The sequence below is a fragment of the Clarias gariepinus genome, chromosome 23 (genome assembly GCF_024256425.1).
Source record: "Clarias gariepinus isolate MV-2021 ecotype Netherlands chromosome 23, CGAR_prim_01v2, whole genome shotgun sequence".
NCBI lineage: Eukaryota > Metazoa > Chordata > Actinopteri > Siluriformes > Clariidae > Clarias > Clarias gariepinus.
Window position 1 is genome coordinate 12876679 of NC_071122.1, and position 16631 is coordinate 12893309.

A 16631-nucleotide genomic window follows, 5' to 3' on the forward strand; every position below is an offset into this window, starting at 1 on the left:
CAAACTCAATATAAACAAAATTTCATGGTGAGTAACACTTCAATTTACATCTAATAGTTCTACTAAAGTAATGAATTTGCACTTGTTTCATTAAGATATCTGCTCAGCAAGAGAGCTGTTTGGAAAAACATTATTCAAGTTTTGCTAATTTGACCATTTGACTGTAAGCTACATAATGTTAACTAGTTTCAGTCACAGCCACAGTTTTTAAAAGTCTTTTGTTCATTCACATAGATGGCTGTGTGCTTCCACTGTAGGCAAATTGTAGTAGCAAAGAAGTAAAAGCAGAGTGTTTCTTACAACAATAAAATATTTATTAATTTTGCAGTTGCAAAAGATGTTGCAGTTTTTACATTACACTATGAACAAAATTAAAGGATTCTTAAATAAATGTATAAAACTTTTAATTAAATATATATATCTATAACTATATACAGTATATACATAAAAAAAATAAAAACAAATGGAGACCAAGATTTGGATCAGCTAAAGTCACTGATTCACAGTTGGTTTAAAATTGTCCACAGAGTTCAGATGAGTCTCTAGCGGAGGCGTGGCTTCATACAGAACGCCTATGGATCCATTCTCCCCTATACGGTAGGCCACTTCGTAGGGGTCGACCCACATAGTAAGTTCTCTTGGCAGCAGGTGGCAGAGCCGCTCCTTGCTAAGGCCGATGGCGTGAGCAACCCTCCCTAAAAGCGGGTCCATCTTGTGGTTGATCCGGATACAGCGATATCCTGAACCTTTAAAGGGTGCGTCAGGGAACCAGTGGTGCTGGTAATGCGCTGAAATCATAGGAGAATAAATAACTCAGTCCAACTTGAATATGGTTTCAAGAATACATTCGTTGTTAAAATATTATTATCATTCACTTTGAATGAAAGGCAGTTTTTCTGGGCAGTACTAGTGTCCTGTGACATAAATCTGTCATTTATTTCCTTTTAATTTTAATGCCATGTTAATTAGCTTTCCTCTTCTTCCACTCTCTTATTATACCATAATGAAATACCGTGAAATATTGGTTTAATGTCATGTGTAATCTCACCTCCTAAAGCCTCTTGCAAAGAATGGCTGAAGCGTTGGAGTTGTTCTTCAGACAGAAGTCTTTTTCCTCTCAATAAGGTGGAAATAAAGTGCACAGCTGTGGACACCTCGACTTTCATCGTGAAATATTTTCATAAACTGCAAAATATCACAAAACACATTAAAATGTTATGGTAAATTGAAAATAAGATTATGTAGAAGTTAGATTTGAGTCTTTTCAGCACTTTTCTTCTTTTTAAATTCCGGAAATAGATTACAACTAACCTCCTCCAGACTCACGTTGTACTCAAATGTACTCGCTGTACATTAATGCTCATACTATTTTTTTATTTTATTATTTCAATAACAGGCAACCAATCACAACGCGGTGTAAATTCTGCAGCCAATAGGAGGGCTCAGAGAGGACGCTGTCAGCGTAATGCAAAGCGCGTTCACGACGCTGAAATGGCGTCCTCTCTGATCGCTCCTATTGGCTGCGGATTTCACACCGCGCTCTGATTGGTTTGTTAGAAACAGAAACAGAATTAATCACGTTTACGGGGCTTTTTTTAAATAGCCATTTAGCGTTACAGGTGTTCTGGGAAATTCATTTCCCCCAATGTTTCCCGGATCGCGCTTAATGTGCGCGGCGATTCAAATCATGACGTCACCCACTACCTAACAACCAGGATTTTCCCAGTTTCAATTGAATGTCTTTTTACGATCTTGTTGAATTAATTTTTTAAAGTACAGTAATTAATGGCAATACGTCCAACAAGCAATCGCCTAGGAACCTGCCTCATAATAAAAGGGCCCGCGCACGTTATTAAAAACATTTACTTTTCACCACAGTAGAATGTGAATACACGAACATATGTACTTGCAACGCATTGACCCATTCAACACGATACAAATCACAACGACGGTGAGCATTTATTTCTACCCACCATATTAAATAAATAAGAATAGCTCTGTAAAATTAATACATCACAAATTGTCAAAAATGATAATAAATACAAAGCAACAGTATAAATAAAAGCTTTAAAGAGCTTTAAAGAAGCACCACATACTAATTTGCATAACACCACCTGCAATATGCTGGGAGAACAGGAGTGCCGTAATGATCATAGTATTCGTTTACATACATTCCACTATATCTTTTCAAATTGCTCACGTTTGATAAAAAGTCAAGCATGCCCTAAAATGTCCCATTATAGATATGTCCATACAATTTATTAATGTTTCATTGCGTATTAGGCAGTGGCATGAAAGAAAATGTGCTGTGAAAAAGAAAGTTCTCGATATTTTTATCTACAGTATATGGTAATATGGATTTAACTGGTTTATGTATTGCCTTTCACAAGGTTGTCTGTCCCGTTGCTAACTTTACACTTATTCATCTTTTTAATCTATCCGACGCACTTTGAGGCTATTTTAATTTGAATTGACACGGCAACCAACGGTATCTTTCTGGAGCCGGAAAAAAAGATAGAGGAGAAAAGCAGAGAAAGAAAAGCAAGCTTAAACTGAAGGTATGTTTTGCTATACATAATGCATTATATTATTAGCACTCGTTTTTATAAATGCAGTGATGCCCATGATCACAAACAGACTTGTGTCACATACAGTACGGTCTGTATGAGTAGGGTTGCTAAGGTTGTAGAGTAGAGAAGCATATGGTCTAAAGAGCCATTATCCACAATTGGATAAAAAACCCAGAATAACATCCAAAGATATGCAGTCCTCACTTATCTCAGTTAAGGTCAGTGTTCATGATTCAACAATAAGAAAGTGACTGGCAAAAAAAAGCATCTAAGAAAGATTTCCAAGGGGAAAGCCAGTGCTGATCAAACAGAACACAAAGTCTTGTCTAATATGTGCCAAAAAACATCTGGATTATTCTTAAGATTACTTGCCAAATATCCTGTGGACGGACATCTCGTGTAAAACTAACACAATATTTTATGAAAAGAACATCATACCAACAGTCAAACATGGTGGTGGTAGTGTGATGGTCTGGAGCTGCTTTGCATCTTGCTTAGACGAATTACCATAATTGATGAAACCATAAATTCTGTGCTCTACCAGAAAATCCAAGGTCAAAGTCAGTTCGTGACCTCAAGCGCACATGGGTCACGCAGCAGAAAATAAAATAAAATTATGAAATAATAAAAAAAAATGATTTTTGTATTATCTTTTTGTATTTTTTTTAATTATTGTAGGTTATCTTTGTGTAATATAATTTTTTTTTATCCTAATCATCTAATTGTGAAAAATATGCCCATAAAATCAGGCAAATACGCCATGCAAATACGCCATGCAAATACTTTTACACAGTACTATAGGATCTGTTTGTCATTGTACTGTTCTGAATACAGATTTCAGGTGGTGTTGGAAAGTCAGACTGTGACCCAGAACTTGTCTTTGGACTCGCCATACAGCACTGTTTGGCTTTTTGTGAGATTTCTGGCACTTCTTGTGGATTGTGACAAAATAGCAAACAAGCTTTGCTCTCATAAATGTATGTATGATATAATGTATAAAGGACAGGGCTTCAGCAGTCATCGCCTGTGTGCTTGTTCGTATGTAATGCAGTAATGTTCAAACTTTTTTTTCTAGATGTTTGCCCATTTGCACGACTTTTCCAGTATGTGACCTCCAGATCAAATAAAGTCATTACTGAGGACATGTGGTCATGTTTGATGGTCAGTTGAGGTAATCCAAAGAATTGTTTTATGCATACACGTAGCTTTTGTCCAAATCATCCTGTTTTTCAGTAAACATGTAATTTTACCCCAGCTCTGTCACGATACCTAGATTTAATTAACATTGCGATTATGAAAGTATCATGATTTTATAAATATCCTAATTCAATATACTTTTTTCTTTTATTCAGATTTTGTTAGAATTCTAAACAAACAATCTGCTCCTATTACACAGGATGCTGTGCTGTGTAAACAGTTTAAAGTGCACCATCTGCAGGATTTTAGAAGAATTGCAACACTTTACCAGCTGGAAAGCAAACATATACAGTAAATTAAACTTAAAAAAAAAAAAAGATTTCAGTGTTGGAAATACATGCATTTCTGCAACAAAAAAAAAAGAACTATGATGCAATTAGTGTTCCACGTCATCCCAGAGATGTCCAGTTGAGTTGAGGTCACAGTTCTGCGCAGAAACCAGAGAAGTTGTCTTGCTGGAAAAGGACTGAACCTGTTCATTCCAGTATTCCAAGGGAAATTGTAAAAAGACATGTTTTTTTTAGGTGTTAGCGAGTCTGATTAGAATTGACACGTCCAAGATTGTTACAGCTGCTCACTACGATCCTTAATTAAAGAAAAAATTGAAAAACAATGAAGTGTTTTATCAATTTATAAATACCTAAACCTGGTAGTCTATGAATTTTAGCCCTTTCTCGTGCATCAAACTGTACTTAAATATTTGTTAATATTAGTAATTTAAATAAATAAAAAAAGGAAATAACTATTCAAGCACTTTTCTTTATTTGAGTTTGCACACAATATTCTTTATAAAAAATATTTTATATATTACAATGTTTTAACTAAAACCAGTCATACAACATATGTGACCGGGAAAAAAGAAAAGCAAACACAATAAAGAAAGAAATCTGGCACACATAAAAATAGGACACGCGTAAACAGATGACTCAGTTGTCAGTCTGTCTAAAATCTTGAACACAGCTTTGGCAAATTTTATCACCCAAGATTTGTACATATCTTTACATAAGCTTACATAAGCCTTTTTTTTGTGCAACAATAAGCATTGTTCCTGATTAGCTTTGAGATGAGCTGCTTCCCGTCTTAAAAAATTGGGCTGATTGAAATGAACACACATCACCACCCACAACAGTCTTCTCATGTTTCCAACTCGCACCTCATTTCTGTCACAAAGATGACATGAAATACTTTAAAACAAATTGTTACAATCCTATTTTAATCTGCTACTGGATATGACTCTTTAAGTTACATCTGCTGGTTAACATACCAAGTTTACCTCTGACTGCATAAGATGAAAAATTAAGGCATATTCTGGATCATTGGTTATACAAAATGGATCTTCACCATGTTCACAAACATATTGGTGTCATATAATCCTCAACAGCTTAGTAAACCTTTGGTGCTATGAAGCAAAACTGTAAATTAGTGCAATTACATCTTGCATTATTTTCTATACTACTGTATACTATAATTGCCTTTTAATGATATTTCCACTTTTTTCCAGTCAGTGAGTCAACATGAACAAAGGACCTTTTGTGTCACTACCCACATTTTACCATAAATAGGACATCTTTTAAACACTACCTACTGTGTTAAAAGGTAAAAGCTCAAGCCCCCCTCCCCTCTTTTTACCAGTTTCCTCCACCAGCTAAAGCTTCATATACAGTACATCATCAGCCAACGCTGAGGTTAAACTAGCACACAGAAAACACTGTCAGTGCCCTTGTGTCACCTGAAGAGTCACTCCTGCATGAGCTGTAAAAAAACTTTACACTTGATATAAAGAAAGAAAACAAATATAATAAGATTCCTGTCCTGGATCAGCACTGGTTCTGTTACAATCGTACTGTACAAACAATATTCCCTTTTTTTCTCCTCACTCGCAAAAAGAAAAAAAAAAGGCAGAGCATGGCTCGGGGTCAATAAACATGTTTTCCATATGTTCCATGTTTTTCATGGAAAACTCTGGAGTACATGCGGTTTCTTATCTCTGGAGTTTATATTGTGGTTTAAAGAGTCCTTACGCTGTAATTATCTATGGGAAATATAGCCCATATAGGACTGGTGTGAGCAAAAGTGGAAGTGTGTAGGTGTCTGTAATCCAGCCATGGTGGTGTTGTCCGACGTTTGTGGTTTAGTATCCGGTTTTGGGCGGCTCCACGTAGGCTGGGTTGTATGGAGGCTGAGCAGCGTTAGAGTCAGGCTGGGGAGGAGGGTGAGCGTAGCCGGCCTGCACAGGGGGGTTGAGAGGGTACGGAGGCTGAGTGGCAACGTAGGGGGCTTGGCTGTATGGTGAAGGATATCCTCCTGGAGACACAGAGAGAAAATAATAAAAATTAAATTAAAGGCTAAACACTGCTGTGCTCACCAACATGAACATATTATTGTGAAGCTGTGACTGGCATGCCAGATATTAATTATTGTTCAAGTTCAAGTTACTCAAGTTCAAGTAGGCTTTATCGTCACTTCAACCATATACAGTTAGTACACAGTGAAACGAAACAACGTTCCTCCAGGACCAAGGTGCTACGTGCAACATAAATTTACAACATAAATTAACAGAAAAACTAAACTAGCTAACTAAGAGGCCTAGTTAGCTGGCTAGCAGAGACAAGACAGATTGACCTAACATAAATTACAACATAAATTATAAAACACTAACTAGCTAAGGAAGACTATCTGCAGGGTTTTTACAGACAACAGACAACATAAAGTGCACGTGCAAATGTGCAAACAAAAGCAACAAAGTGACAGTGCGACAACAACATAATAATAAGGTGTTGAGGTGTTGAGTTGAGGTAGTAACAAGAATTAAAAAGTTAATTGTATTTGTTTACAGCCACATTGTGTAATCGATGTTATGGATCAGTCTTCAGATGAGTGAGTGTTTTGAATCAAGAAAAAAAAAAACCGAACAATTAGTTTCATTAATGTAATTTAGTCATTTTTTTTCAAGCAATCATTGCCAATTACCACCTACTACATTCATCAGCTGGAGGTGGGTGAAGCTTAAAAAGGCGGTTTTCCCTGATCCATGTTAAGCCACTGCATCTTTTTTTCAAATTGCTGCAGTGCTGCACATTAACATGTAACGATTTGCAAAAGCCATTCTAGCCTGCTGAAGTAAAGCTTCAGGCTGTATGCCTCGTCAGAAAAGATAACAACCATGAAAAAAAGTAACTCCCTACTAAAAAAAAAGCCTTTCTGGTTTGACTTGAACATTCCTCGTATATTATTTTCTCATTGTCTGTAAATAAAATAGTTCTTATTATTAAAACATTAAGTCTTGTAGTAAAAATAGTCACACTGTATCGGTTACTGCAGACTGATTTGCCCGATTGCACAGCTTTAACTTTTACCTTAATTTTGCCAACATGAAATGAAATATAAATTTATATTCAATATGATGTAAGCTAGTGACACAGCAAGGTAAGTTAACATACAAGTGTTTAGTCTATTTTACTACATACCTATTATAAAGAGACTGACAAGCATATTAGATTTCATACAAACCTAAATAATTCTTTTGACTATGTAAAGCTGCTTTGCGGCAATGAAAATTGCTAAAAGCGCTATACAAATAAAATTGAATTGAATTGAATTGAATATTATACAGAATATATTTATACAGAGATTACGCACTCCCAATTAATAGCCAAGACTTAACTATTTCCCCTTCGGTGTGGTGTAGACTTGTTATATATTAGCACTTTTACACAAAACAGAAGAATGAAATATGCCCGCGAAACAGTAAAGTATATATTAGGGTTGTAGCAACGAATATTTTAGTAATCGAGTATTCGAACAAAAATTTAAATGAGTAATTGGATAAAATGTACTTTTGCAAAATTAAACAGCAATGTAAAATATATAAGAGAAACAAAGATTACTTGGTTTTCTTTTTAGAAAAATATACTTTTAATTTTTAAATGCATACAGCATTTTATTAAAAATAAACACAGTCATTATTCACAATAAAAGGAAGGTAAAAAACGTATTTCAAATAACTTTAAATATCAAAAAAACGAAGACTTGCATTAAAATAAATAATTATACAAAAACAGTTTTTGTTGTGCAACTTTTAGAACTATAAGTTTTAAAATCTACAGTTCAGGCATAACAAAAGCCTTTACTGACAATTTCTGTCATTTTCTCTTACTGGTTTCATCTTCTCTTGGCTCGTTGATATTTTTATTGCTCCCTTCCATTTTGCAGTCCGCAACAGAACGCTCCATCAAATCAATACACAGCTAACTGTTACCGTCTCCTTCCGCTTTGTGAGTGACATAAGCTCTTCTTTGCCTGTGTTTACTGGCGGCTTGCATCCGGAAGCGTGCTGTGTCACGCCAAACAAACAATTGTGCAAAAAAATAATACAAGCTTTTAAAATTAATTAAAAGAAGCTTCAAGGCAGAAGATTTCGCCTTTATCATTTTTTGTAATCAAATTACTCGAGTTACGTGAGGAATCGTTTCAGCCCTTGTATATATTCACAGTGTTATGAATGATCTGTAGTTTGTTCGGTGGCATTTTATAGTAGACCTGAGGTGATGTCCACCGGCCCCCTCCCTTCCCATCTGGTACTTCTGAGTGGGTGACCTCACCGGTCAGTCCCCTGCCACGCTCACAAACTATAACGAGATTAATTAACTCACACAGTGACATGAAAAAAAAACAGTGACAAAAAACACTGTTTGTAACACACATTGTAGTTAAAATCACTAAATTATCAAATGTTATCATTATTCTTAACTTTGCCCTTGTTTCTCCATGCACTCAGTGACGCCCCAGTGAGACGCCAACCGGACCAACGAGAAATCCAGACTCGGTTCTCTGATTTGGTAAAGAACATTACAGGCATTACAGACATGGTGAGGTTAAGTTTCATGCAGGCGTTGAGACTTCCATCCGTTAAAACGTGATCATAGGTTGATCTTAATGTTCTTTAGATGTGAGAAGACTGCTCACATGCATATAGAGCCAAACATTGTCAGTACAGCAATACTCGCACGCTGCAGTGTGTGGTATGTGACGGGAAGCGTGTTTCAAGTTTTGACAATCAGCTGGTCCGCGGGTTGAAGTTTTTTCCTTTCTCCCCACTTTTGTTTGTTTGCCAACTGCGCTTGCTGTCGTGCAAGTCTTTCCAAGTCTTCATTTAGTGACTTGAACTTATTTCACCCACATGGTTGAGGCTTTCAGGTTAGCAGCTTGTCGCTCAAAATCTTTGATGTAACTCAGGTCGGTGCTGTCCACTGCACACTCATGTGGATGGGTGATGAACTTAAAAGACGAGTGCGAAATTCTCCAAAGCGCACTTTGAATGTCTGCAGGAGATTGGATGTGAGGCCCGCTAGCTGCTGAAGATCAAGATGTTGAGCAGGGTCACTTGCTGTGCATGCATCATTAATCTCCCCCAGTTTTTCAAAGTGTAATAAATGACCTATTTTAATGTTGGCGATGAAGAGTTCTAGTTTGTTTTCAAATGCAAACACTGCTTGTTGAAGGGATAAGACTATATTTCTAATGCCTTGCATTTTCACATTGAGCTGGTTCAGATGTTCAGTCATGTCCACGAGATAGTAGAACTTCAGGAACCACTCAACGTGCTCAACGTTTTTCATAAAAAAAAAAAAGTCTGGATTTCGCTCAGACAAGCCGCGAAACGGCTGAGCACCTTTTCTCTTGACAACCAACGCATATTGCTGTGCAGAAGCAGACCAGGATAATTATTCCCAACCTTATCCAGCAGTGTTTTAAACTGGCAATCATTTAAAGCTTGGGCAACAATAAAGTTGACCACCCGAATGACCAGTGACATCACCTCATCAAGCTGTTCGCCACACATCTGAGCACAAAGCGCCTCCTGATGTAGGATGCAGTGAAAACTTAGGATGGGTCTCTTCATGTTCACGAAGAAGCGCTATGAATATTCTGTTTTTCCCCACCATGCAAGGAGCACCATCAGTACACACCAAAATAAGTTCATCCATTAGTAGATTTTTATCTTTAGCGAACTTAGTAAAAGACTTAAATAAATCCTTCCCTCTTGTTGTCCTTTTCATAGGCAAAACAGCAAGACTTTCCTCACATAGGCCAGCATACCTTGTAATCACGCTGAACTGGGATAAACGGCTTATGTCTGATGACTCATCCAAAGCGAGAATAATGCTGCATTTATGTCCTTCACTTGTGCTGCCTCAATTTGCTTTGCCATCATGATGGTACGATCGTAAACAGTTCTTGCCGACAGAGGCATGCCTTTTATTCGTTTGATTATCTTGTCTTTATTCGAAAAATAGTCAAGTTCATTGGCGTGAACATCAAGCATGAATGTTTTGGCATACTCCCCATCTGTGAATGGCTTTTCATTTCTCACAATTGCTTAAGCACCAGCAAAGCTAGCCAAATTCCAGTCACCTTGTTGGGTCCAAACATGGAGTTGCTGCTGACTAGCTTGCACTTTGCACAGTAGCTCTTGACATGCTTTTTTTCCTGCTGTCCCCTGCAGGGTTTATTTATAAACAGACCACTGGGTGTTCCAAATGGGCAGCTTTTGCACAACACTTGCGACATTAGAAAAAGATGTTAGCGTGTGTCAAAGTCATGGAAAGCTGCGATTTCCAAACTGCTGCAATCCGACAGAAAAATCATGAAACTGGTATTACTTCCTCGTTTGTTTAAGATTTTAAATACTTCGCAGTAACCACTCTGGTGTGACATTTCAAAAGTTGCTGTCTCAGTTTATTGTCAAGCATAAACAAGGCTACAGGAAAAGTGAGACTCACATGAGTCAAAGCTCATAGGTCAGTAAGGCTCTGATTAACAGGAGAGAGATGCAATCTGGCCTTTCTACGGCTAGGTTAAGTTCCCCATGACCCTCTCAGGATAACTGTGGCAACGGCGATATTCAAAATTGTGGTGATGATTGAACTAGGATAGGACTTTCTAACCATGACACATCATAGAATGATTATATAAGAATACATATTCCTGCATTATTATCTAAATAAAAAGTTTATTGTGTATTCACAGTCACACACAGTACAATATGCAGTAAAATGCTTAGACAACTGCTCGTGACCTTAAAATAAAAGACTAAATATATAAGGAAATGTAGAACAAAAAGAAAATAGCTGTAAAAAGTAGGTATAGATTTATGTCATTTTTGTGTGAAATAATGTTAAATAAAATGGCAAAAAATGGTAATGTCCAGGGTTGTGCAATCCACATACAGTATTTAAGGTGTCTTGTGCAGTGCAAATATGCCTAAAGTGATTTATTTAAAGTGGCTTGTAATAGAGTGATTTACCTAATGACCACGAAGTGTAGTTGTGCAGTGGCTACTAGTGTAAATAAATGTCCAGTGTGTCCAGAGTGAGTGTAAAAACCATATTTGTCGGTCCTCCTCCTCAGTCTCTCTGTGTTGCCTTTCAGGGAGCAAAATCGCTTTCCAGACCTCAACATAGGGCTGGACGTTATGGCAAAAATTTATTTCATGATATATTTCTTAATTTTGGTCGATACGATATAATTCCGATATCGATATGGACAATATTAAAAAGCCACAGGAAAAAACTGCTGAGGACACACACAATGGATGTCTGCTAACTGAATTTGCAAAGTCTATAATACCTCCAGGCTCCTCCTAATTAAATTAAATAATTTATTTAAATAAAAACAGTACAAAAAAAATAAGGTTCACTTTTTATTTGTATTTAGCCTTTACAAACAAGAAATGTGAAATAAACTATCAAATAAATAAAACTCATACTCAGCTTATTAACAATAATATATTGCCATTTAAACTAGGCTGTGATCGACACACTCATCTATAGGAGTAGGAAAGAGATGCAATATTATGGTTTCCGTCATTTTTTAATATATTTGCGTACTGACTGAGCCGGCCCACCGGGAAAAAAACTCATGGTACTCCAGATGGCCAGTCCGCCACTGTATATATATATATATTTAAATGTATATCGAAATATCGGAAATGTGTTTAAAAAGCGTATCACCGTTACTGAAAAAAAATCTATTGCGATATATATTAAAAAAGAATTATTGTCCAACCCTACCTCAACAGAGAGAACAGTCCATGCTGAGAACAGAGCTAGTTTTTACCAGGTAAAAGTAGTGTTTTTTCAAATTTAAATTTCAAATTCAAATTTTATTTGTCACATACACAGTCATACACAGTACGATTTGCAGTGAAATGCTTAGACAACTGCTCGTGACCTAAGAATAAAAGAATAGGAATAGGAAATAAATATGAAAATTAAAATAAAGGGTAAGTTTAACTAGGGAAGAATAAAATAAAAAAATACAAATAAAAGTTAAAAATAAAATAACTGTACACAAAAATACACAATATAGAAAATATATGGAGAATATATGAAAAAATTTAAAACCATAAGAGCAGCTGAATAAATGGTAATAACAGAATGTTAATGTCAATGGTTGTGCAATTCACATATTAAAAGTGACTTATGCAGTGCAAATATGCTTAAAGTGATTTATTTAAAGTGACTGGTGATAGTGATTTGATGACCACGAAGTGTAGTTGTGCAGTGGCCAATAGTGTAAACAAATGTCCAGAATGGCCAGAATGGTGCGCTCTGCTGATTGCACCAACCTCTGTAGAGCTCATCTGTTCTGCATGGTACTGTTCCCGAACCAGGTTAAGATGATTCCCGTCAGTATGCTCTCTATGGTGCAGTCAAGAGTCTCTCAAGCGTCTAAGGTGGTAGAGACGCTGCCGGGCCTTTTTTACCACGGGGTTGATGTGACAAGACCATGACAGGTCCTGCGTGATGTGAACACCGAGATATTTGAAGCTGTCCACTCTCTCCACTGGGCTGTCATTCATGACGGGGGTCTGGTAGTTCCTCTCCTGCTTGGTGCTGAAGTCCACTATCAACTCCTTTGTCTTACTGACGTTTAGAAGGAGGTTGTTCCTCTGGCACCAGTTTTCCAGATTCCTAATCTCCTTCAGGTAGGCCGACTTTTTGTTGTCAGAGATCAGGCCCACCACAACGGTGTCGTCAGCGAACTTAATGATGGTGGTGGAGCTGGTAGTCGCCACACAGTCATATGTGTACAAAGAGTAAAGCAGGGGGCTCAGAACACAACCCTGGGGGGCTTCAGTGCTGAGAGTGATGGAGGCTGAGACATGTCCGCCCATCTTTACTGCCTGTGGTTTGCCAGTTAGAAAATTAGAGATCCACTGACACAGAGATGAGCTGAGTACCAGGTGCTCCAGCTTGGTGGTGAGTGTGGAGGGAATTATGGTATTAAATGCAGAGCTGTAGTCGATGAAGAGTATTTTAACATAATTCCACCTTCTAGTGTCCAAGTGAGTGAGTGATATGTGGAGGAGATGAGAGATGGCATCATCAGTAGAATGATTTGGATGGTAAGCGAACTGTAGTGGGTCCAGTGTGTCAGAAAGTGAAGAAATGATTCCTTCCTGTCTGCAGCCGTTAGCGCCGCTAGCATTAGCATTGCTAGCGTTTTTAGCTGCAGCCTTGAATCGAGCATAAAATGTGTTTAGCTCGTCTGCCAGGGTCATGTTCGTCATACCGGATGTTGGTGCTTTATAGTCCGTTATTGTTCTTAGTCCCTGCCACAGGCTCCTAGAGTCACTCTGTTGGAATTGTGACTCTAGTTTCCTCCCATAGCGCCGCTTCGCCTCTTTCACCGCTTTCCGGATATATAATGACGCAGCCTTGTACGGTTCCATGTCCCCCGACGCAAGTCCCGTGTTGTAGGCAGCGGTGCGAGATCTCAGAGCGTCGCGGATGTTTTTATCCACCCACGGCTTTGGTTTGGGAAACGTTCTGATAGTCTTTTTCTCCACGTATCATCCGCTAGTTTCCCGATGAATCCCACAACCGCTTCCGTAAACGTGCTGACGTCATCATCGGAGCTGTTTCTGAACATGTCCCAGTCTGCGTCATCAAGTGCGTCCTGTAACGCGGCCACTGATCTGTCCAGCGTGCGACATCCCTCTGACCTGGAACTTCCTGTTTCAGCCTTTGTTTAAATTTTGCCATAAGGAAGATGGCGGCATGGTCGGATTTCCCAAACAGTGGACGAGATTTTGCTTTTTAGCCGTCCTTGACTGTTGTGTAACAATGGTCCAGTGTCCTTTCACCCCTGGTGGGGCAGGTGATGTGTTGATAAAAGTCCGGTATTGTGTCTAGTGCTGTGTGAGTGCCTCATGCAGCTCGCATAAGGCAGTGTCCGTGTCCGCCTGAGGCGGGATATAAACGGCGCTGATTATGACCAATGTAAACTCCTGAGGTAGATTAAAAGGACGACACACGATAAACAGCTACTGTTCACCATTAAACACATGCCGCCTCCCCTTGACTTCCCCGAGTCTCGTGTCCTGTCCATGCGTTGAACCAAGAAGAACTCGGCCGGCTGGATGTCGTGGTCCGGCACCGCTGGGTTCAGCCATGTCTCGGTGAAGCAGAGGAGATTGCAGTCCCGAATGTCTCTCTGGAACTTTTCCCTGGCCCTGAGGTCGTCGAGTTTGTTTTCCAGTGACTGGACATTGGCAAGTAGGATGCTAGGCAGAGGTGTGCGGTGTGCACGAGCTCTCAGCCTGTTCCTAAAGCCGACTCGTTTCCCTCGGGGCCGCCGCTTCACGTCGCGTCCTTTGTTCTCCCTTAGGATCTCACGTTAAAAACGTCAAATTGTGAGTACATTGTATACCAATAGAAACCAATAGTCTCTATCATACCTAGTGGTGATTTTGCCGGTTTAAAATGCTGAAAACAACAAAGAAAATGGAGTCGGAGCAGTCCTGACGGCAGCCGACCTCACCGGCGCCATTTTGAGAATTATTATGTGAATTACTTATGTGTCATGGCTAAAAATGTTTAGCTTAAGCCAATATACAGACATTAAAATAGTACAGAAATAAATGTTGCCATAGCACACTTTAGGATATAAATTAACAAGCATTTTGTTGGGAGATTTGTTCCTCCCTCTCCTTTTTCAATATTCTTAACAGTTGAATTTTTGTAGATATTAAAGGGGTCATCCAGTCCCATTTTTCATTAAATGTTAATATGATTCTTTAGGGTCCTAATGAAAGGTTTTAATATACTTTAATTAAAAATTCTCAATGGTTGTGTAAAAAACTGGCGTCGTGAGGTCGGCTGCCGTCACGACTGCTCCGACCACCTTTTCTTTGTTTTTTAAGTTAGTTTACAGCGTTTTAAAACCGGCAAAATTACCAGCATGGAGTACATTAGTTATGATAGAGACACTCTTGTTTCTATTGGTATACAATGCACTCATAATTCGACGTTTTTAACTCCGGATCCGAGCTGGCCGAGTGAGATCCTGAGGGACAACAAAGGACGCGACGCGAAGCGGCAGCCTCGAGGGAAACGAGCCGGAGTCAGGAACAGGCTGAGAGCCCGTGCACACCGCACATCTCTGCTGAGCCCGCCCCCCCAGTTCTGTGGGGCGTACCTTCACAACACACGTGAGCTATAGCCTTGAGAGTGTAGTCCAGTGACGGCAATGCTATGGACTGCATTACCCACAAAGCATTGCCCACAAAGCAGTGCGGGCAATGCTTTGTGGGTAATGCAGTCCAAAGTGCAAAAACGCGAAAATGTGAGATAAGCTGGTATATAGAGCCTTAGCCTGTTTTCTTAAGTAGTAAGAAAGTAGTAGTACCCACCCGGAAGTTTGTACTATCGCCTGACAACGCAGAAATGAAAAGAATGGACATGCATCGACTCGTTTGTCTCTCTCATGACTGCATGGGCATGAATTAACGGGCTGTTACGCTGCTGCGAGCAACGACAATAAAAAGCGGAGAAGCTAACACAGGGTAAGTAGCGTACTAAGAGAGATACGAACGTGATGTGTTTACTGATGTGTTTACATGACTTCTTAATCATTGACAGACACCGTTATAAACCATCTAGGAAAGCATAATATAGTTTTCCAAATACATACACAGTTTGCAACTAGACAATCACCTTAATGCATTGTTTATTATAAACGGGCGATTAGGAATTATATAGAGACAGATGTACATAGAGAAGACGACAAAACCATGTTCTATGAGAGTGTACTGTAAGTTAACTTACACGCATTCATCATGATTATTAGAAAAGGCGATCTGCAAAGATTCATATATATTTATAGCTACACCACACATCATAGGTATGTTCTTAATTATTACAATATTCCTCTTGGATCACCCAGCTCGACTGTAGCAGTGTAATCATTTCTCACAGCACACAGCCTTAGATGGACATCTACTGGAGCATCGACAAGACAACCACACTTCAGTTTTAATGTATTTAAAACTTGAGACAAACGAGGAAATGGAGACTAATTTACAAATCAAGGAAACAGTAATTTAATGACTTCTTTAATGAACAAGCAATGCTTGCTTCTTTCTTACCACAAAAAAAAATATTATTCCAGATTTTATACTTGAATTCACTAACGCTACTGTCACTGAGGTTTAATGACTTCTTCGAAAAAAGGGAAAAGAAAAAAAAATCAGGAAAAAAAACATCAGTCTGTGCTGAAACGATTCTGTAATTTTAATCTGTATATAGGACTACAAAAAAAGGACTCAAAAAAAAAAATGCATGCCAATATACTAGTAGCCATGGGTGGTTTCTACATATACTGTAGTTAGAAAATATCTCAGTTTCAAAAGCACTTAACTTTCCGTCATACTGTTACTGCAGTATAAACTGTTTTTAGAACTTGTCAAAGGCAGAAAGTGGAGGCATTTCTCAGATCGGGTGCAGCGGAGTGTTAACACGACCACACCCACTTCCCACATGGTTGACATTAGTATGACTATCACTTTTGATATACATA

At 38.5% G+C, this 16631-nt stretch overlaps 2 protein-coding genes and 1 long non-coding RNA gene across 3 annotated transcripts in view; 1 reads left to right on the forward strand and 2 right to left on the reverse strand.

Annotated features, from left to right (window-relative positions):
• Positions 1-492: 492 nt before the first annotated feature.
• LOC128510926 (protein BTG1-like) lies at positions 493-1346 on the reverse strand. Its single transcript, XM_053483464.1, has 3 exons — positions 1312-1346; positions 1049-1185; positions 493-788 (listed from the first exon to the last, which is right to left on the reverse strand). The coding sequence occupies exons 2-3, from the start codon at positions 1164-1166 to the stop codon at positions 493-495; spliced, it is 414 nt and encodes a 137-aa protein (XP_053339439.1). The 5' UTR covers positions 1167-1185; positions 1312-1346.
• Positions 1347-3408: 2062 nt separating this feature from the next.
• On the forward strand, positions 3409-4051 carry LOC128511088 (uncharacterized). The gene is made up of 3 exons (XR_008356156.1): positions 3409-3547; positions 3646-3741; positions 3967-4051. It is a non-coding gene; the product is annotated as an uncharacterized LOC128511088 (long non-coding RNA).
• Positions 4052-5382: 1331 nt separating this feature from the next.
• The window catches only part of LOC128511448 (protein shisa-5-like), a 31971-nt gene continuing 20722 nt past the window's right edge, over positions 5383-16631 (reverse strand). Inside the window, exon 5 of the mRNA XM_053484325.1 lies at positions 5383-6071. Within this exon, the coding sequence (XP_053340300.1) occupies positions 5899-6071 (173 nt within the window). The 3' untranslated portion in view covers positions 5383-5898. The remainder of the gene's footprint in view (positions 6072-16631) is intronic.